The sequence below is a fragment of the Rhinopithecus bieti genome, unplaced genomic scaffold (genome assembly GCF_001698545.2).
Source record: "Rhinopithecus bieti isolate Rb0 unplaced genomic scaffold, ASM169854v2 scaffold_2572, whole genome shotgun sequence".
Taxonomy (NCBI): domain Eukaryota; kingdom Metazoa; phylum Chordata; class Mammalia; order Primates; family Cercopithecidae; genus Rhinopithecus; species Rhinopithecus bieti.
In genome coordinates, this window is record NW_016804595.1 from 377,789 (window position 1) to 400,671 (window position 22,883).

At 40.3% G+C, this 22,883-nt stretch overlaps 1 protein-coding gene across 3 annotated transcripts in view; it reads right to left on the minus strand.

Moving 5' to 3' along the window:
* The window catches only part of HECW2 (HECT, C2 and WW domain containing E3 ubiquitin protein ligase 2), a 404,117-nt gene that overhangs the window by 120,851 nt on the left and 260,383 nt on the right, over nucleotides 1-22,883 (minus strand). For all 3 annotated transcript variants that reach the window (XM_017869298.1, XM_017869297.1, XM_017869299.1), the window contains 6 exons: nucleotides 19,273-19,348; nucleotides 14,320-14,489; nucleotides 11,852-11,994; nucleotides 9,728-9,828; nucleotides 7,939-9,291; nucleotides 6,673-6,768 (listed from right to left, as the gene is read on the minus strand). In XM_017869298.1, coding sequence (XP_017724787.1) covers nucleotides 6,673-6,768; nucleotides 7,939-9,291; nucleotides 9,728-9,828; nucleotides 11,852-11,994; nucleotides 14,320-14,489; nucleotides 19,273-19,348 — 1,939 coding nt within the window. The remainder of the gene's footprint in view (nucleotides 1-6,672; nucleotides 6,769-7,938; nucleotides 9,292-9,727; nucleotides 9,829-11,851; nucleotides 11,995-14,319; nucleotides 14,490-19,272; nucleotides 19,349-22,883) is intronic.

Sequence of the window (22,883 nt, forward strand, 5' to 3'; positions counted from 1 at the left end):
AGGCAGTTAGAAGACTGGGGACTTAACATTTACTTCCTTGTCTTGCTACATTGTCAAATAGGTTATATAATCAGGGTGCAGTGAAAATGAGAGCAGTGTTTTTTTGGGGGGGTGTGTGTCTGTCTGTGTCTGTTCTGCGCTGAACTGGGAAATAGAAGGCCTGATATCTGGCTGTGGCTTGTCACACTTTCATTACAAGACCTTAAAAAAAGTTACTTCACCTCTATGAATCACAGTTTTGAAAAATTAGAGGACAGAATCAACTGCAAAGGTCCCTTCCAGTTCTAGTATTCTATGAATCTATAAAATTACACTCATTTTATTATATTAGGTTCAGCAAGAACTTAGCAACATTTTATGTCTAGGCTAGCCTTAAGGGCCAGGAGCTTTGAGTCCCCAAGGGACAGGGCTCCACAAACATCTGCCAATCCTATTTTAGCCATGACAGCTCCAATGTTATTGTTATGTATACTAGTGTTACACATAATATTTCATTTGCACAAATAACGTCATGACAATAATAAGGTTTGAAAACTATTACCTAGAGAAATGTTTCTCAAGGCAGGTGGGACTCTGACAACATGTGCCAGAATCACTTTGAGGATCAATAAAAATGCAGATTTCTATGATGTGCCCCGGGTCTTCAGAATCGGACTATCCAAAGCTACGGCTCAGTTATCTACATTTTTAACAACCTTCTCAGCTTATTCCTAGACACACTAAAATTTGAGCAGCACTGACGTAAACGAATAATAACTTAAAACGGTAGCTAATTTGCTGGACAAACCCATGAAGCAAATGCTAGATTTCTCAGAGACCATGAAATGGAGGCTCACTAGAAACTTAACCTCAGTGGCTGGGCACGGTGGCTCACACCTGTAATCCCGGCACTTTGGGAAGTCAAGGCGTGTGGATCACCGAGGGCAGGAGTTTGAGACCAGACTGGCCAACATGGTGAAACCCTGTCTCTACTAAAAATACAAAATTCAGCTGGGGGTGGTGGTGCATGCCTATAATCCCAGCTACTCAGGAGGCTAAGACAGGAGAATCGCTCGAACCCAGGAGGTAGAGGCTACAGTGAGCTGAGATCATGCCACTGCACTCTAGCCTGGGTAACAGAGTTGGAGTGCATCTCAAAAACAAACAAACAAACAACAAACAAACAAAATCTAAACCTCAGCCTAAAACCCAGGAGCAAGTGGACTCTTAGACACTCTAAGACTTAAATATAAATAGGCCCTTTTAAGTGGCTGGACACTAAGGGAAAGTCAGAGAATTAGGAAGTGGGTAAAACTACTCCAAGGCTGCTGTCACTGCACTAGTCTCCTCTGCAGGGAACAGAGGCAGGTAGAAGAGGTAAGGTCGTTAGAATTTTCAGTTTTTAAAATCAACATATGCGAGAAGGGGATAGGATTGTTCCTATGATCCCTCGGCTCATCTCATCAGCCTTTTCCACTCCCTTCAAACCAGACCTCGGTCTCCACTGCACCACTCAGCTCATGATCAGATGAGCTGTGAATACATCTCAGTGGATGCTGATATTGGGAAGTCAACAACTAAACGGCATGAATTACAACATATTAGAGGTGGGGAGGGGGTGGGCTATGGGCAGGGTTTTGAATTGGTTATTATTGGATTTAGTAAAATCAAGCACCTGAATGTTGTGAAGTAAATGTATAAATCCACTATAAAAACTGCAATAACCACAGGTATCATCACCAAAATGACGAGATGATTAAGTTATAATGAACTAAAGGTACTTTCAAGGAAAATTATAAGCTTTGTGATAAATGACAGATGACAGTGTTTAAAAGATTTTTTTTTCTTATTTGAACACTCAAGGAAGTAAAATTCCATTTGTATAAAGTATAAAAGTAGGCTAAACTTATCTACGACTTTAGGAATCAGAACGGTAGGCCCATTTCCCCATACAGAGTGGCGGACAGTGATTGAAACGGGGTACAAAGGGGACTTCTAGAATGCTGATGGTGTGGGCTGCCATGTGTGTTTAGTAGAAAGAATTCAGCAGGCCGTATGTGTTCTTTTCTGCTATTTTATTTGAACAAAAAGTTTTTTAAAAAGTCAAGTAGTTGCATATTCAGCACTTTAATCTTCAATTTTTAATAAGGTAGTTTTTTAGATTGAAAGTATCCATTTTCTTCTCAAAACAAAGTTGTAAGCTTAGAGAATAAGAGCCCCTAACCCTAAACATAGTAGAAACTCTAAGTTTAGATTAATTACACTTTTCAGATTCACTGCACGGTCTTAAGCCTTCATTTAAAAAAACACTTTAATAATGAAAGTGTACAACCACACAAAAATGATGAACGTTTCCCTATAGTTGTCCAGGACTACCCATTTGAACCCCTCACGTAAGGAATAGACTAGTCCTAACAACATGCAACATCTTGGATCCTATCAGAGTCCACTAACCCAGACTGTTCATCCTGATTCTAGTCCTATTCCTACAAAATCTACCATTTTGGGGGAAAAACGTTTATACAACAATTCCATATTGTCTCCAACGCAGCAATGGGTTAAGTCACAATTACATTGGAATCAATAAGAGAAAAAGAAAATAGTTTTTCAGAGGGGCTGGGCTGGTGATTCTTTTTTCACTCATCTTAATGCTAAAAAGACCAACATTTATCATGCCAATAATATTCTAGAGGGCTTCAGCCCGGAACTACCTCTAGCTGCCAGGACCATCAGTAACATCAGAATGAGAAGATACAGCAAATTCTTAAGGCATTCTGTGCATAACGGAGTCCAAGCTACTTCCCTGGGAGGCTCTCAACAGTGTCATGCTGCCTCCAAGGCCTGGAACTTTCTTATTTTTTACGAATCATTAGAATATCTCTCAACCAGAGCTGGAGTTACACAAGCCACAAGGCCACAGTGCACTCTGTGTGGCCTAAGGCAAGAGTACGATTTTGAGAACCAATTGGTAGATCACCGTCACTGCTGATCAGTCTTAGTACTAAGTCCAAAATCTGTTTCCCTTCTTGAGATGGGAGAAATAAGAATGGAAAAAGAAGAAAGCAAACAAGTAAATCCCTGAAAACACGATGAAAAGGAGCTAAAATAACAACAATAATAATGATAAAGAAAAAGAAAAAAAAGAATCAAGCCCAGGCACAGTGGCTCACGCCTATAATCCCAGCGCTTTGGGAGGCCAAGGTGGGAGGATTGCTTGAGGCCAGGAGTTCAAGGCCAGCCCTGGCAACATAGTGAGACCCCTCTCTCTATAAAAAATAAAAACATAAAAAAACCAGTCAGGCATGATCATGCTCGCCTCCAGTCCCAGCTACTCAGGAGGCCCAGGCAGGAGCTTCACTTGAGCCCATGAGTTTGAGGGGCCGTAGTGTACCATGATCATGCCACTGTGCTCTAGCCTGGGTGACAGAGCAAAAAAAAAAGAATCAAGAATGACGGCCACCAAAGCTCAAACTACACTGCTTCAGTAGCTTGTCCCTAGGGTAGAAAGAAAGTGACCTGCACAGAGAGGAAAGGTGCTGCTGGGTCTAATACAGATGCTGAATACAACACATCTATCTGAACCACAACGTGTTGGCTCAAACCACTGCAGCCACTTCCCTACTAGGTGAGAGGCCTCCTTGAAGCGCCTCTTTGCATAACTCTATCCCAGAGGAAGAGAAAGCTGAGCACTTTTTGAGTCTTCTGGTGGGTCTGACCTCAAAGCACTGCAATATATTGAAGTTTCAGAGAAACCCCCAAACCCTTTGATGTGAGGCATTGGTGGTGCCCAATAAATAACATACCACCATGTAAGCCACCCTCTGCCTCAAACCAGACCTTCAGGATTTACATTCATCTACCCACACAATAGGCCCTTCCCTTCCAATCTCAGATCAGAATACCTGTTAGAGGAGAGGGAATATCTGAGACTCTGTCTCAACTTTTACTTGCATGAAATCTTAAACAAATAACTTTATTTATCTGGGCTTCAGTTTCTGCAACTATAAAATAAAAGAATCAGATTAGCTGACTTCTATGCAACAACCTATAAATTACAGACAAGACCTGCTTCACCTACCTCGCAAAATTATTGAAAGAACAAAAAATAAAGGAAAGCATGCAAGAGCGTGCTTTGTAAAGTGTAAATCACCGTCAAAATGAAGTTATAATAACTGACAGTGTTAAAAATCACAACTGTTAGCCTTAAAATTCAGCCAGGTCATTTAAGAGATGGGCCAATCTGCACGATCCAGCCGACACCCCTAGCTGAGCCTCAGAAGCCACAAGACACCACAAAGTGTAGATGCCGCAGCTGTAAGTCAGATGCATGGCCAGAGGTGGTAGCAGAGTTGTCCAGTTAGAAAAGGAGGGCAGGGACCCAGCTGAGGTGAGGACAGACAAGTAGTGAGGACAGACAAGTAGCAAGGGCAGCCAAGCGATTACCACTGTCACAAGGACGAGACACACATGGGAATGGTTGACAGAGCTGAACAGCAGTCAGGTATGCTCAGACCACAATCCACAACCTAGCCATGAGAAGACATATCCCCAAATGTGCAAGTTGCTCGGTCCTATAGCACGAGTGTATGAGTGTATGAGTGTGTGTGTGTGTGTATAACTAATATTTTTAGAGGGTGGCATCTTTACTTCTGAGTTTTTAAAATAAAAATTCTGTTTATATTTTACAAAACAAAAATGTTATTTACCAAGCATTAAATAAATTAGCACAGAGAAGTGTTTCTTAGAGGGCACACTGTCGAATTTTGGGTGGGACACTTCTTAGTTGTATCAGACTGTCTCACCATTGCAGGATGTTTGATACACTGGCCTCCACCCACTAAATGCCAGTAGCACCCTTCAACCACTGTTACACTGAAAGGCCACCCACTCCGCCTCCACTCTAAACATCGCCTAGTGGGTGGCACCCCCTGCCACCACGGAAAACCTCTGAATAAGAGGGAACACTTCCTAAGAATTTTCCTCCTGTTTGTCAGTCACTGATTAAATACGATGAGTCACTAAGTTGCCTTTACTTTTGCAAATACATCAACTCATTAAAAGAAGCTGCCAATTGCAAAAAAAAATTTCCCAAGATGTATCTACAGGTGTAATGCAAACACCAGTATTTAAACAATACATTGAGATATCACAAACAGTGGTCATAATTTCAGCAGGAAAGTATCTGTCTTTATTAAATACAATCAGGAGACCAAACTTATATACAACAAAAATTACAGCAATTGGATGTGGCTAGGAAGACGTGATTTATCAATGCACTTCTGCAATGCTCCTGTCCAACACTCTGAAACTCTAAATGACTATTAATCTGTATATACATAAAAATAAAGCTCTCTCAGAACTCTCTCCCAGTGTTCCAAATTTGTTTTGCTCCAATTATACCTAAATATCTTCCAGGAACATTTTACTTTTTTGACTCATCTTCTCTCTAAGGGTTTACCAAATGTTTTATCAATAAGGAAGTTTTCTGTGGCCCTCTCGGGTCCCTGGGCCCCTCTACCTGCCTAAGATGACATAAGGTTAATTAATCTCACAGTCCATTTTATTTTAAACTGCTTAAAATATGTTTCCTATGAGTCACAGCCCTCAGTTATCCAAATAAACAAACAAGGGAAAGATCTGTGCCCAAAAGAATTTCAAAAGGATTAAGCCGATATTTTGATAAATTCTCCACAGTACCATTCAGCCCTTTTGTCGGTACTTGCCAGACTAACCACTCAGAATTGTAACCCGTTAAATTCGTCCCCTCTCTTCTTTATGTCCCACCATTTTTAAAACACAGAGGAACCAAGGCATCAGCCTCTTGTCGTGATCACATATAAGATGGGTAAGTGGAGGGGGTGAGCAAGAAGGAAAGGGGTAAGGCAAAAGGGTGTACCTTCCAGTGTTTTTTTTTTTCGAAGTAATGTTTACCAGGCTTTATCAATATTCATCAAAATGCATTGCTCTCATAGAGCTACATCTCTTTAAAGAACTGTTGAAATTTACATACGAGTTTACATTTCATCTGGATTATGATTGGCTGAGGGTATCACTCATACCTTTAACACAGGTTATGTAACTATATCCCAGCACCCCTAATCCTCTACCATCTCTCCTTTAAGTGCTAAGTGTTTTCTGAAAGTGAAATAAATGAAATGTCTTTCAAATCCCCAGGTAACTGTCATGTCCCAAATAAGTAGTAAACTAATTTCTGAAATTAACAATACTTCCCTGCATATCCCTAAGGAAAAAAATCAAAACCTTGTGCTTAATGATTTTAAATGCTGTAAGTGAACAGAAAGGCAGTATATTATATAGAGTGAGGTTTTTCTAAGAGAGAGTACCAATTTGTCTATTAGCTGATAGAACATTCATGCTGTGGTTAGGTGTAATTTTAAAAAATTCTGTTATGCACCCAATTTTCCAAAATATCTGGATCTACCTCCATTATTATAGTGTTTACCCCATGGGCAGCACAGGGTTTACAGCTGCCCTTTCTTTCAGCAGAATGGTGCCAGAGAAGAGTCATTGGCTTAGCACGTCCCAGACTACACCTGCTATGCCAAGTGGCAGCCCCCAGATTCCTTCTGCTTGAAGATCACATATCCATCTTTTAAGACTCATGGGAATGGGTCTGCCTGTCACCTTTCACCCTTTGATTAAGGTGGGCCCTTTTAAATAACAGGTCCTCACTTGGTGGGAGAGCCTCGTCCACCCTCTGGTACCGGCTAACATCCTGGCGCACTGAAGGTAGTGATCGCAGTGGCTGGTGGCCATTGGCTTGAGAACCTAGGATTAAAGGTAGAAAGTTACCAGATATTGTTTTCTCTTTCAGTATCAAAACAGACTCTATATAAAAACCTAACATAAATTCCAAGGCTAGTTTCTTTTCTCTGTTTAGTCTCATTTCCCATATGAGGACCTAGAAACAAAAGAAGAGAATAGGAGGTGAATGCTTAGAAGCGGGCTTCCTGAAGAACTGTCCTCTGCATGTATCCCTCCCTTCCTGCGGCTTCCGTTTCCTCTTCCCTCACCCACAATGGCCTCTGTCCTGGCCATGCACTAATGCTTCAGGGTCACACGGTGGCTACGATATAATGAAGGAAACAAAATAAAAAAAAAAAAAGAGGAGGAAGAAAACAAGGGATCATGTAGGTAGAAAAATAAATTACAGAATAAGAAAATCATTCCTATTTTTGAGTTATGCCAGTCAGACATATGAAATTGCTCTTTGATTTTTAATGCATCCTTATAGGGCATTTTAAAGGAATCATTCTAGAGAGCTGCATTCACTGAGAGTAATAAAAATTTCAGGTGTAAATTTGTATCCTTGGATACAAAAACAGCTTATTCTCCAAGTCAGAATGCATCACCTAACTTAGTAGACATTATTAAATTGTAGAAGACAAAAATATTACCTTTGATGCATAGCATATATTAATCTTCCACTGTGAAATTTTAGAAAGGAGTGACTAGGTATTTCTCACAACCTTTGCAGATTACACTAAGGCTGAAGCTGCCAGCCTGTGTGGTTGTGTATCTACAGACCCAGGTTCCAAAAGAGACCCATTATTTAAGTGTGAAGACTGCTGTTTAACAGGCCCTTCAGCAGCAGAAGAGCCATTTCTTAAAAGAGCATTGAATTTGAACTCAAGCCCATCTGGACGCAAATCATGCTGCCTTCTTCCTAGCTATGTGATTAAGTCCCTCGGTCTCCCCACTCTGAAACAGGAGGCCTAATCTAGAGGAAGGGTTTCAGCTGCCCACACATTTGCTACCTGTTTCCTTCTCTTCCTGGCCCTGTTTTCAATCGTGCCTCTCTTCCCCTGCTGAACCTCAAGGTGAGGAATTCAGGTAATATGCAACCTGCGGCCTTGTTTAGATTGAGGGGAAAACTACAGAACTTCTATTTGCACAGCTACGCTCGAGCCAAAAGCCACAGTGGTGTCCATATCCTACCTCCAGTAGCGCCCTCCTCCTGGGCAGTTGCCCCTTCACAGGTGCCTTGGGCCTCCCCAGCACTGCCCTCTTCTTGGGGAGGGCTCTCGGCAGCAGCTGCAGCTCCCTCCAGGCTTCCCCTCCGCTGCCAGACCTCCCCCAGCTCCTCCTGGTCAGGTACAGTGGCCGATTCTGCCCCTGGCCCTTCCTCCTCCCCACTGGGCACCTGTACCACAGGTAAAGAACCAGCAGTGCACACGGAATCCTGCGACCCTTCGGCAGGGCCGCTGCTGGTGGGCTCTGCTGCACAGGCTCCGTCTTCCTCCTCCTGAGAAGAAAAGGCTGGGGTTTCAGGAAACCGTGCACTCTCAAGAGAGGAGCACCGCGTCTCCACAGAGGACAGCTGCGTGGTCACACTCTCATTGCAGGAGCTGTCAGCGCATTCCAGGTCACTCTCTCCCTCGGGCCTGGTGCTGGCTTCGCTCACACTCTCTGTCCTGGCAGGATCACTGGGTTCTGTTTCAGAGGACACCTGGGAAGGCTCGGAGCCCTGTTCGAGAGACTCGGTCTCACTGACGGCTCTTCGGCTTCCTCCTGATGCATCAGAAGTCCCCGTGTCTCTCCCACTTGTGGGCTGATCTACCTCTTGAGAGCCACACAATTCAGCACTGGCCTGGTCAGCACTGGGTTGAGACTCTGGGCCGCCTTCACCTTCCTCTGGGGCTGGGCCTGCAGGTAAGGAGCTTTCTGCAAGCTCTGGAAGATTTTCTGGCTTATCCTCCAAGGAAGCGGCTTCGTGTGTGGAGGCTTCCTCATTCTCAACAGGGTTATCCTCCAGCTTTGTCTGAGATGTCAGGCTTCCATCATCAGCTCTGGATGCCCTGCTAAACATGATCAGGCCTCCCTCCTCCTCCAAGGAAGACGGGTAACCCAGGTCTTGCTGGAACTCATGATCTTCCTCATCTGAGTCAATATGAAGCATGGCATTGAGTCTTGTGTCAGTGGGAAAACTACTCCTCAGTTTCGGAGAGGCACCCATGGACCTCTCAGAGCAGGTCGCTGTCCCTGGCCTGGAGTGGCCGTTGTGTTCGATAGCATCTAAGTAATCATTGAGTGAATCCTGACGTCCTCTGGGAGGTGAGGTCCTTGAAGAAGTGGAGGTTAATTCCTCGGTGTCTATTTCCAGCGTGGAGCTAGTCCTGAATGAATGTTTGGGGGCCCCATCGGCAGCACTGTCCTCAGAAACTGGCCCATTAGAGCACAACTGGCTGTCGTGATGGCTCCCTGGCATGTCCTCATCATCGGAAGGGCTACCTAAGTCTCCATTCACAGAATTGACTCCAAGTATTGTGCCAACAGCTTCTGGAGAGGCATCTGAATGAGAAAACAGCATTTCTAAAAATTAACTAGAAATAACAAATGAACGTTTTATGACCTACTTGCTTTGTCACCATTCAGTTCAAAGAAATCAGTCATTCCACTGAGGGCTTTCTACTGACTTGCTAAGATTCACCACTCACTACTAAACGAGGAGACTGCTAGTCATTTTGGCACAGGAGCTAAATATGTTAGTATGGCTGAAAACTCTACAGCCCAGTTTCAAAATGTAGGCATCAATCTAAGAGACATTTTTGGGCAAACAGGCTTTCCTACTTGCTTAGAAAATTTCAGCAGGTAATTGTTTGACAGCTATTTTACTTTCAAAACAGAACATGAATTCAATTCTGCTCAGAAGCAAACTGACAATTGAGTTAGGTTTAACAAGTTTTTCCTATAGCAACGTATTCATACAGATATATTGATATCTCACCTTCATGAACAGAAGATGTAACCTCCACTTTAAACTGGAGGTACCCACTCACGTGGTCAGCTGGAAGCCTTCTGCCAAGGTTGTAGCTGAGCATCTGATCACTGTAAGAAGAGAAATGCTTCTTTCATCCTGACTACACTGGAGTCAGCCTTCGCCTTCTTTCCACAGGCCACCCCCCAAATCCCTCCTATCTGTCTTAAAACTTTCAGACTCACAAGAACATTAAAGTCTCCAAGCACATTATAGTCCAATGTAATATGATTCATTCACACAAATGGAACACTTATAAACCCAGGGATAAAAGGAAATGTTGCCCTAAGAAAAATTATTATTAAGAGCATAAGATATCACACACTATGTGAATATTTTTACAGACACTGATTCACTCTCTCACTTTTAAGGGGTGACCAGGAAAAGGACATTTTGAAGGTCACAAAGGAGTGGTGAAAGGCCTCAAGTTTTACGGGTTTTTCGACTCGGGTGTAAAAGGGGAGAGGGCCTGTTTCCTCAGCATTTAGCACAACAGGAAGCTGGTTCTAAAAGGACACTCGCAGCTAAGGATTATCACCCAACACGGCACGTAGGGCACTGTGTGATACCCTGAAGAACAGGAGCTGGGAGTTAGGGGAAAGAAGCACAAGAACACAAGAAGGAAAGGGCCCTTCATACCCAAGATAGCAGCCCTGGCTGTGTGACGGGGAGAGGGCCACTAAGCTCTCCTTCCTCGCCTGTAGAGTAAGAAGGCTGGAGCTGCTGGCCCTCCCTACTGGGGAACCTGGCCTATCACTGATTCTCAGGGTGCCTTGTAAGCAGTGCTGATGGGATGGTTGGCAAAGTCAGATGTGCCACTATGGTGGGGTCATATCCCCCCATATCTGGAAGCAGGTTCAGTTTTTGCCTCTCCTGGGCCCCGGGCTCGAGGCTGCCTGCCTCCTCAAGGATGGAGTTGTCCATCTGTTTCAAGTCTGACTCTTTATCAAAGTCAAATGCAGTCATTTCATTTTCTTGCACACAAGCAACAATCTTATTCTGAATTAAATGACTTATTCTTTTTTTTTTTGAAGTCTTGCTCTGTTGCCGAGGTTGCCCAGGCTGGAGTGTAGTGGTGTGATGTTGGCTCACTGCAACCTCCACCTCCGGGTTCAAGCAATTCTCCTAGCTTCAGCCTCCCGAGTAGCTGGGATTATAGGTGCCTGCCACCATACCCAGCTAATTTTTTTGTATTTTTGTAGAGACGCGGTTTCGCCATTTTGGCCAGGCTGGTCTTGACCTCCTGACCTCAGGTGATCTGCCCACCTCGGCTGACCAAAGTGCTGGGATTACAGGCATGAGCCGCCGTGCCCGCCAACCTATTCTTAATTAAGGAAAATCATCAAAAGGATAGTGCCAAATCACTCCACCTCTGCCCTCTACTGGCTATTTCAGAAGGAAGATACAATGTTTCTTCTACCTACTATTTGCTCCACTGTACAGTTTAGAGCCTCTAGTCACTGATGCATTATTAATTTGCATAACTTGTTTTTGGTCTTCTCTATCTCCTCAGTATGACTTACTACTTTACTCACAACTTACAAAAAGCTCACAAGAAGAAAAGACATTAATTACACATTAACTAAATTTTAAGAGTATGTCAATGAATAAATTTTAATTGCTTGAATGAATGTATATGTCTAGGAGTTTTATTATAACACTTCCTCAAGTCTAGGTCTTGTTTTAAATGGCTCCAAACAAGATTGTTTCTGTTTTTCAAGAGTAACAAGTTCTCTGGATGGAATTAATTGGGATAAGATAGGCATCAACCTGACCTTAGAATTCTGCCCTAGGGAGAAGGTTTTATAAAAAATTCCAATATACTGAGAAACAATCAAACACTATGAGATTTGACACTGAAATGTTAATGGTGGGTACCTCTTGAAAAAGATAAAGATGCAAAAAACGTACATAATTAAAATAAACTACTTTTTGTCAAGTATATTTTAGTAAGTGTAAGGACAATTTTATTTTTAAAAGAATTGTGTTACTACTTCTTACCATTCTGAAAAGTCCTGGGAGTACCAAGTTTCATTTCATTTTTTCCTATACGAACTAATCTCAACAAGATCCCCAAAGGTAAGGGCTGATTACCCAATAGCTTGTCGCTCCAGCAGCCTCTGGACTGGAATGGTTAGTTTCCCCAGAAAACGCTTGATGATGGGACGGCTCTTGGCAAATTTGTCTTTAATTTCAATTTCTAAGACATCAGTAAGAAGTGCAAAAAAGGAATATTTCTGAAAACACAAACAGATAACATGCTGGTTTAAAAGAAAGACAAATATGATACTGTATCATTTTATTTGTATAGGAAATGGTATCTCTTAAATTCTAACAACATAGAGTTCCACATAGCTAGAAATAGCTGCAGCTACTGTCAATCCTTTATTCACACAGAAGCATTAGCATTCACCATGACTAAAAAGCAGCAGTCAAGGATCTGTATGACAAAAGAAGCCCTCTCAGTCAATCATGCAGCCCTTCCTAGTTTCACAGTCTTAGGAGATGTTATCAAATATTAAGTTATGCACAATGCAATTTTTGTACTCTCTACATTTATTGTATCTCAATTCTTTAATATTTAATATCTTGTTATAGAATGGTTTAGAATTAACTAGTATATTTGATTGACAATCTGAATTCCTAATCTCATGAAATTCTGAAGTTGCAAAACATAGTTTAAAATACTCCTCCACTTAGTGGTTAAAATAGGAACATCTGCAGAATACTGTGGTTTCCCTGATAAATGTTAAAACAATGTTTAAATGGAATTTTTCCTTAAGTTTAAAAGGCACACAGGGTTATTTCTTTCTTCTGGGACAGAAAAATAAAAGTATGAAGTTAAGACAGGTTTTGTTGTTTTCATTTTAAGAATGCCACTGGGGAAATTTGGATTGGACATTAACAAGATATAAAATAAATATGAAGAGCTTTACTCACTTACAGAGACTTTTACATATATTATCTTCACTTTATCTTTACAATGATATAATTTTCTTTTTAAAGATGAGAATCTCAGTATAAGTAAATGATGGTGCCAGGAATCTAACCTAAATTATTTCACTGCTTCCCTGAGAGTATCCATCAACTACAGTGATGTGAATAGTGTTAGCTAACTTTTCACTTAGGTGCCTCTAGGTTTATCTAGTCATAACAATTAAGGTTTGCCAAAGGACCATGCAATTTGGCAGTCTGCTTAATGGAAAAAAGTACTTGCTTAGAATAAAAAAGCCGAGTTTAAGCCCCACTTCTGTCTCTGAATACCTAGTCTCCCATAAACACTTTAAGCTTCAATTTGTTAATCACCAAAATGAAGACATAATAATCTCATCCTTTGTGCCTCCCTTTCAGGCTTGCACTGGTGACATGGTCAAAAACTTTGCAAATATAAAATGTTAGGAAAATAGTTACTGCTTGTTTCATTATCATATCTATTATGTGCCTTCTGGAATCATATTGAGATATATTTTTACTTCTTCTAGGCTTTGAAATGCATTAGACTAAGTGGTATGCCCTTAATAGTTTTTTACCATGATAGATCATTAGTAGTTTCTTAAACCAAGCATAAGAATACAAGCAATATTCAATATCCAAAACCATAGGAACTGCCCAGGAGAAATACCTTGCTGTGTTGGCAAATAACTGTATCTTTTCTCCAATTGGTTTTAGATCCCCTGAATACCTCTCTCCAATTAAATATTTCTACAACATTGTTAGAACATATTGTTGTCATTAAATATTGAGGGTATGATCTAATTAACTGTGTAACTCCTGTGCCAGCCCAGAAACATTCTCACACTAGTTATGTAAAACATACTTCAGATCTCTGAGAAATGGAGAAAGAGCTCAAGCTTTGCTCACTAGATAAGAAGTGTCTGTTTGTTCATTCTCTGACTTTCCATAGTTCAAATGAGAAAACCCTTTGCTTGATTTCACTGATATGGTGCACTAAGATGACTGGTAGCATACTGTAGCTGTGAGGAAGTCTAAAATACCATCAACACAATCTGGCTTCATGCAGGATGATGACTCCTTGAATGGCTCATCTAATTAACGAAAATCTAGAAATTCATAAAACATTTGCCAAAGCCCGTAGAGAGAGAAATTCCTTTAATTTGTGCTAAATGTATGCTACAACAAAATATCAAAATTTTAAATAAAAACACGATCAGTATTGCTGATTTTTCCTTTTGCCTCAGGTCCCACTAGGACTCTACAAGGCAATGTTACTGATCTAGTCCTTACTTCAAATTTTCATATTTTATTCATCATGAACTTTTTGCATTAATTGTGAGTTTAAAAAAACTGCATTAGGATCTTTATTTTAACAACTGAGTTTTTCGGAGGCTCCTTAAATTGTTCCCCTGAAGTGACAGCTTCATTTGTCTTACCTTAGACCTGGTTCTGGAGAGGTGGGAATAGCTCATTCTCATTGTATCCCATTCCCGACAGAACCCCTAGACACTTCATAAACAACCTGAGGATGCAAAAGTCCCAAGGAAAGAGACAGGCTGGGCTGACTTCCTCACTGACAAGTAGGAGACCCCTAGGGATCATCTTACCTCTCGGTGCCAAATTGGATTGGTAGTGTTACTGATGATAGTAGACCGTCTCTCCTGCCCATGGTGGGCACAGGTGGGGAAACTGCTCTTCTTTCCTGGCTGAATTGACATCTTAAGATAAGGGTCAGGATTGAAGAACATCCCTTTCTTTAGCCCAACTGCCCTAAGATCTTTAAAGAAAGAGGAAGAAGGAGGGAAGGACAAAGAGAAAGCAGGAGGGAGGGAGGAAAGAAAGGAGGAAGGGAGAGAACAAGGGATAGAAGGAAGGATCCATATGTCCTGATTAAAACAAGCAGCTCAAAGACAATTTGTTCTTAAATAAACACACAGGAGGCTCTAAACAGAAACGACTCAGTAACACAATAGCAATATTCACACTATTATTGCTTAGATAGGTGAAGACAAATGGGTTATGGCAGTCATTTCAGCAGAGGGGTCACCTAACAGGCCGCATAAGTGAAGCCAAACCTTTAGCACCACCTCACATTCCTAAACTGACTTTTCAGTTTTTCAGCTCCCTTTTGATTCCAACATGTGCACCTTCACCACCTTTTTCCTAGGGCAATGTAATTCGACAACCAGAATCTCAGACAATGTCTTTTTTTTTTTTTTTTTTTTTGAGACGGAGTCTTGCTCTGTTGCCCACGCTGGAGTGCAGTGACGCGATCTCTGCTCACTGCAAGCTCCGCCCGCTGGGTTCATGCCATTCTCCTGCCTCAGCCTCCAGAGTAGCTGGGACTATAGGTGCCCGCCACCACACCTGGCTAATTTTTTTGTATTTTTAGTAGAGATGGGGTTTCACAGTGTTTGCCAGGATGGTCTCTATCTCCTGACCCCGTGATCCACCCACCTCGGCCTCCCAAGACAACGTCTTGAGAGAAATACTTAGTAAGCAGTTCACTGAAAAACATGTTCCTTCATGAGAGAAAAACGAATCTTCTACATATACATAGAACTAAGTTTAATGGGAGATGAAACATCAGAGCATATATCCATTTGTATCACATTTAAAATGTCATATATATTCCATAAATGTGATGAATGTTAGGGGAAATGTTTTCTGAAATGTAAGTGCTACCTGCTATTTTAAATAGCCAATAAAGTAACTTAAACATTTGGAGAATGTCCTATAACTCACGTTAGATTCACAAATTGCTGTTTCATACTATATGCTGCTAAAAGTCCTAGCCAAAGTCCATTTAGTGAGAAGACTGTATGTTTTTCCATGGTCAGGCTAAGAGACACAAACGTGTCAGGAAATAAAGCTGGCTCCACTGAGTCTTCAACATTTCTGAGAATATTGGTTTGAATAAGATAGGCCTGGGAGCAAAGTCATCTTAGAAAATGCTGGAAGATTAACCTAGGGAAGTTCTGAACACTGTGGTTCAGAGAGAAATTTTGCATATGGCCCCTGAACCTCCATAGACCTTTGGATTACCCAGATCAGCTGGCAAACAGACCCTGGATAGTGACCCTAAATTATAGGAGGTCACCAGGGTCATCCCACACAAGCCCATTCCTGAAACACAAGGTCTTTCTTAGAAAAACAGAATTGGCCTGAAATTGCCCATAGAACCATATTCTTGAATGAGTGCTCCCAGGAGGTGGCTCACCAGTGGCCCACAAGAATTTATGGCCCAGGCACATGTGCTGAAAACACTCCAGAAATGTCTAATGACACATACCTGGCAGTAGAGGGGGAAAGTTTGATACATCTGCAAATATTTAAAAATTAAACCAAGAGCATCTTTATTTTATTTTATTTTTTTGAGATAGAATCTTGTTCTGTCACCAGGCTGGAGTGCAGTGGCATGATCTTGGCTCACTGCAACCTCTGCCTCCCAGGTTCAGGCGATTCTCATACCTCAGCCTCCCAAGTAGCTGGGATTACAGGCACGCACCACCACACCCAGCGAATTTTTTGTATTTTTAGTAGAGACGGGGTTTCACCATGTTGGCCAGGATGGTCTTGATCTCCTGACCTCATGACCTGCCCGCCTCAGCCTCCCAAAGTGCTGGGATTACAGGCGTGAGTCACTGTGCATTGAGAACGCTGCATGAAATATATAGTAAGATCTTTGATCTGAAAACCAGTAGGAGAAGGAAAAGACGGGTAAAGAACTAGATAGGCACTTCAGAGAGGCTGCCATTATCTCATTAGCCTTGCAATCCCCATTCCTGACACTTCATAAACTACTCATTATTAAATGCAGAATTTGCATCTTACTGTCAATTTAATGGTGCTACTTTCACTTGGTTTTCTTCAGCAGGGAACAGCTTTGAGAAGAAAAGGCAATTGCCACATTTATTTTCTTGCCTTTCTTGATTATGTTCCCCTTGAATCCAGACAGAAGAATGAAACTCTTTATGTATTAAATCTATGCCCAAAAAAGGGATTTCTTTGTAGTAAATGAAGAGTAACATAGACAGAAATGAATGCCACAAAGTCTGACAGAGTTAAATAACTCACAAAAAATATTCCTTTGAACAAAAAGCATTCCACCAGATGATTAAGTCACTGTAATAAATAATATCACTGTCAGATAAGCCTGATACAAAATTTTTCCACAATGGAACACTGTACAAATCTTCCTTAATAAATACAATAAACTACCAATCATTTGTAATCTGATTATTTGGTTCCCTTTATCCATCTCATTTCTGATCTTTTCTTTTCTGTCTTTTACATATGCTATTGCTCACAAATATCCACACCATGTAATAGGCCAAAGAAGGACTCAAAGTCACAAAGGTTTGACGTGTTAAATATCCTAAGTAAAGCCTTATTTGGAGCACGTTTAAAATATTAATGAAAATACATTTTTAATTTTAGCTCTAAAATTCAAGTATTTGTGCCCCTACCTATCCACATATAATCAACAGTGGAATATTTGCAGGCAGCCATTCTATACTGCTTAAATGCTCTCAGATAAATATTATCATCCACTGTCAGTATGCTATAACCAGATTAATTTTTTAGAATTAACATTATAGAATTGGTTTCAGCTCCTTGTCATTTCTGTATACTGTCTGCAAATGTCTGGCTATACGGTAAGAAATAAAACAGATGTTAGGTAGCTAGCCTCCATGTGAATAGAGGTGGGATGTTGGAAGAAATGTGTAAGGAAGAAGCATTTGGCTGTGCCTCAAAGCTTGCTTCCTACTTTTTAGGAAAATGTCCTAAGATTTTTAACTCACAGATGGTCATTCTCACATAGTCAGTTAATAACATCCCATCTGGAGTCAAAACCAATAAGCGTGTGTCATGCGATACGGATCACCTAAAAGCATAGGGTAATAATTTTAAACTAAGAAACCCATGGTTTATATCAAAACATCATGCAGTACACCATTAAAAAAACAATTTTACCATTAAAAAAACAATTTTACCAGTCAATTAAAAAAACAAAAACAAGAAACCCATGGTGTGGTCATACTCTAAATTTTCTGAGCTATTTGGGTCGACAAATTGTTTCTTGCCTATCATCAGGGATTTCAGTAGCTTCAGACCCTCAGTACCATGAAGGTTTAAAGCACAGGTGTACAACCAAGATGTTTTTAGGAAACAGGCAGATAAGAGGGGTAGGGAGATAGTACCACAGGCATGGTTATTTTTAGTGCCCTTCTACAAACCTAGATATTTTTTAAACCCTGATGGTTCCTAACAGAACATATTTATTGGTCAAACTAGAACCATAAGTCACTAGTTTACAGCTGCTGAGATTCACCAGAGAAGCAAAGCAAAAAAGCAAGCTCATATGGGGAAAGGAGAAACATGCAAAACCAAACACAGATACTCAGAAGGCCATGGGCCAACAGTGAACTGATGTGTACACTTTAGTCATATGTGGTAATTATGCATTGTGGAAGCGTCTGTTTCAGGATCAGGTCTTTTAACGCTCACTCTCACAACACGTTTTTGTTTGTTTGCTTGTTTGTTTTTTGCAGTCAAGAAAAGTGGATCTAATTTAAATTTTGGAAGTACAACTACAGAAAAATGAAAAAAGACGTTCCAGTGAAGGAGATCCATTAGACTTTATTTTCTATGTATTGTAGTGTACTACAACACAAAAAAATGAAAAAAAAAACATATTTCAGTGAAGGAGATCCATTAGACTTTATTTTCTGTGTATTGTAGCATGGTTATCTGTTTTAAAAGTCTATTTCAAATACGGATTTTCTTAAGAGTATTCTTGACTTTATGACTACCAATTTATTTTCTAAAATCAGTGCCTTTCAAACTTTTTCAACAGTGTCCTATGTATGAAACACATTTTACATTGCAACCTAGTACACACAAATATAGGGATGTATATTATTGTATATGAAAATTTTCAGTTTGTATAAATTGATGCTTTACCCAAAAAAATTCCCTTCAGTGGTAAACTCTGACATTATTCTTTTTTTTAAATTACTGATTTTAACTAAATCAAACTTACAAACTGGAAATGAGTCCTGTCTCATAACTTGAAAAGCAGTGCTTTACTTGTATGGTAAACATACAAGCAATTTGACAAGCCAAAAATAATTGGCTTATCCACTTTCCAATTTTTATGTGTATTCCTCCACAGATAAAGAAGTATATTGGGGTTTTTTCTCCAGTCTTCAAACCTTTCCTTTTTCTAGCTGAAGTAAGAATAAATGATTTTCAATAATCAAAGCTCCTCAGTGTGGTTAGCACATGTTACGTTGCAGTTTTTTTTAAAGTAACTATACGTAATTATACAGACTGTCTATCGCCAGAAAACTTGGTAGAAGAAATAATTTCTGAATTTATATTAATAATTAATTTATCATGGTAAGAGATATACTTGAATTTTCAGAAGTATGACACCCCAAAACTAGTTCACATATCATCATATCATATACGTAAGTCTGTAGAAATAAGTGACTATTCATACCTTCGAAACTGTACATTTTCAAAGTGAATGTCACGTTTAAAGACATTCTTACCTGACAATGTAAAGCTAACGAGTTTTCGAGAATGCAGGTTTCCTGAAGCACCTCCCTCCATGCCTTCTGCCCCCATCTGAAAGGAAAAAACATGCGTCTGAAGTTTCAGAGGCGTATGATGCCACTGGATCTGTCTAGGAAACCATGTATGTACCCAGATGCAATGATTTTGGCATCAAACAGGTATTGTATCATGTGTCCTTTCATTTCCAAATGACACAAATGTTGAACAGAGACACAAATGCTGATTCTGGGAGGAAAGATTAAAATGTAATCTTTACCCCAAATAAAAAAGATATAAGCTTAAAAATTCTCAATAACTATGAATCAAACTAATTTATGTCCTTTTTTCCCTTTGATAAGAATATAGTTGATTTGTAGTAAATATATTACTATTACTATACTAAATGTTCTCTTTAGTTAAAAACCAAATATCAAGCTCCTTCAGATTTGTTACGAAAATCTAGAATAAATGAAACAATTGGTTTATATCAGACCTACCTGTGTATATAGAATTATCCTCTCTCGTCAAGTATTTCTGAAAATCCACATGGAGTCCTATCTCCCTTGTAGGCTTGTGTTCTATTATGCTGCAGGTACATGGCACATGCTATTACAATTAGCAATAAGAAGAATTTGCAGTGCTATTATACTGATAACCTTTTCCTGAAAGCTTTTGAGTAAATTACACCTCACAAGAAGCCAGTAATTTATAAACCACCCAGCAAATTTAGACCTTTCTCTCAATTTATGTGCAATTAATGCACAATTTGTGGTACATTAGGAAGAAAAACCTTCATAATACTCTGCAAAAGAAGTCAACAATACTGTAAGAGACAGAATTGAAGGCAGAATATACCCAAATGTGGGAAATAGAACCATGTTTTGATTCTGAAGTTTAGATTAAATTCTCCTGACAAAGATTCTTTCCTTGAGTAAACTTTACTCAGGTTCTTTGGAGTCCTCTGCTCAACTAGGCAGGCCTTGGGCTTTTATCTCCATCCTTATAGAGTTTAGTTTTAGCAAAATCCCTGGTAAATCAGTTTAGAGTGAATCCCCACCCTCAATATGTGACCACCCTTGATATCGGATCAAACTCCTCATCTCCCACTATCCTCCATGCAATAACTGATCATTCTGGCCCGCCTTCAGCAAGAATTCTGTTAGGTCAGTTTAACAAAAATCCTCCTAAGCTATTGGTAAATTTCCATCTGCCAATCCCTCCACTCCAACCCTGCTTCTTGGCTTCTAACCCCCACTTTCCCTTGTTATATCTGGAATTGAGCCAATTCTATAGTGAGTTCTCTTTTCCCCTAATGCAACAGTTCCTGACTAGAATTTGCTTTTACTACTTAACTACTGTCCAGGTCTGATTTTTTTTTTTTTAAACTTTTCCTCCACTTTATATTTGCTGCACTCCCCACACTCCTATAAAAATCACATACCCCCAGGAGATAAAAGTCATCACTAATCCAAGCAAAGTTGAGAAATTCCATTCAAATTTTGAAGTATAAATTTCTACTGCCTCCGCTGTAACTCCTGTACTTTAGTCAAACTATTTTTCATGCCACTTAACTGCATCCTGATTGCTTCACATGTCCTCTGCAACACACCGGGGTCCATCCAGGTATCTGTATTTCCTTCCATCTACAAATCCAACTCCTGGATCATAGAGTTGGCTCTCAGCAAACACAGGTGGTTTATTATATTGTATTGTACTCCACTGACTCAGCATTCCCAGATTAACTAGGGCAGAGGCAGCAGTACACTGGCCAGACAACAAACTGCTGTGGCCATCTCATCCTGCTTTCACCACACACTATGCTGGACTATGACTGAGACACACCCTCGGTAACCTGCCACTCCTTCTGTGCCTGGGCATAGGAATATATCCCAGAAACTGTGGCCTCTCCACAAATGGGCCATACGCCCCAGTAAGATGTGCCACCCCTCAAAACACATCTCTGTTGGCTATGGATACTTGTGCTAAATGAGTTTAATGAGGCTGAAACAATTTACAGACTGTCTTCATTTAAAATCTACTTGAAAATTATAAGAAATTATGAGAAACAAAAGAAAATGTCCTCTAATTCTCATTTTTCAAATGTAATTCACCCTCTGGTAAAATGCTTCCTGAAACAATTCTCAAAGAATTCACAGAAAAGTATACTGCACAACAACTCTGGCAAAATGCTCATCTGAAATCATACCCAAATAATTCAATTTTTATCATTCATTACAATAAAGCCAGGAAAAACCAGGCATTACCATTAGATACAGGGACATTAGGGATAATAAACACATCTGCACTCAATGTTTAGAGACTGGCTTTAAAATAAACTCATTCCACAGATTCATTCCAGGAAAACCCAGAAACAAGAATGTCAACCAAGTGTTGAAACAATACATGGTAGTGAGTAATGGCAGCCTTAATTTGTCCCTGAAGCTGAAAGATTTCCTGTTCCAAGTATCTGAGACACGTATCACTGTGTATGCTGATGAATGACAATGACAACAAGATACAAATGACAGAGAAGTCACAATTTTTTTTTATCTTCAATTCATTGCAAAAGGATATGTGAGAAAAGAAACCACATGATTAGGATAACAGCTCATTTCATTCCCTGTGGAGTTTCTCAATTACTTCTTCCAGGTCTACTCTTTGTATCTGGCCATGGTATAATTGTACTAAGTGGGATGTGTATGTATCAAGGATGTTAATTAGTCACATAACTAAATATATGTCATATACCTAGGTGACCATCATGCTATTATGGTCATTCTCCTGACCCCCAAAATGAGGTGCCCATGAGGCACAGCCTTTCAATTTTGGACATAGACCAAACTGTCCCAAGCTTGGTCAGAAATCGATTAACCACTCATTGCATTAGTCAATCTCTGAACTAAAATACACTATACTGATTGCCAGTGCTGTATCTGTGACGCTTTTAAGATGCTCTGAAACCCATTTGAAGCAAATTAATTATCTCCAAACTATCCACAGGCTTTGACAGAGCAATCTCAATGCAAAACTCAATGGAATAAGATCAGTGTTCAACAAACCGTAAACTCCCACTGCCTTCGATGATATCTGAATACTGAAATTGCTCAAGTATAAAAATCTAAATCCAGAAAACGTTTAATCATGTTTGGAAGCTGTTGTCTAATTTCAGACACAATGATTTTTTGAAAGATTTTATTAAAAACAGCCCCACTCGGCCAGGCGCGGTGGCTCAAGCCTGTAATCCCAGCACTTTGGGAGGCCGAGACGGGCGGATCACGAGGTCAGGAGATTGAGACCATCCTGGCTAACACGGTGAAACCCCGTCTCTACTAAAAAATACAAAAAAACTAGCCGGGTGAGGTGGCGGGCGCCTATAGTCCCAGCTACTAGGGAGGCTGAGGCAGGAGAATGGCATAAACCCGGGAGGTGGAGCTTGCAGTGAGCTGAGATCCGGCCACTGCACTCCAGCCTGGGCGACAGAGTGAGACTCCGTCTCAAATAAATAAATAAATAAATAAATAAAAATAAAAGAAAATAAAAAAAAAATAAAAACAGCCCCACTCTTCTAGTTTTGTAACTTTTCTTTCTAGAATAGTAACTGAACTCT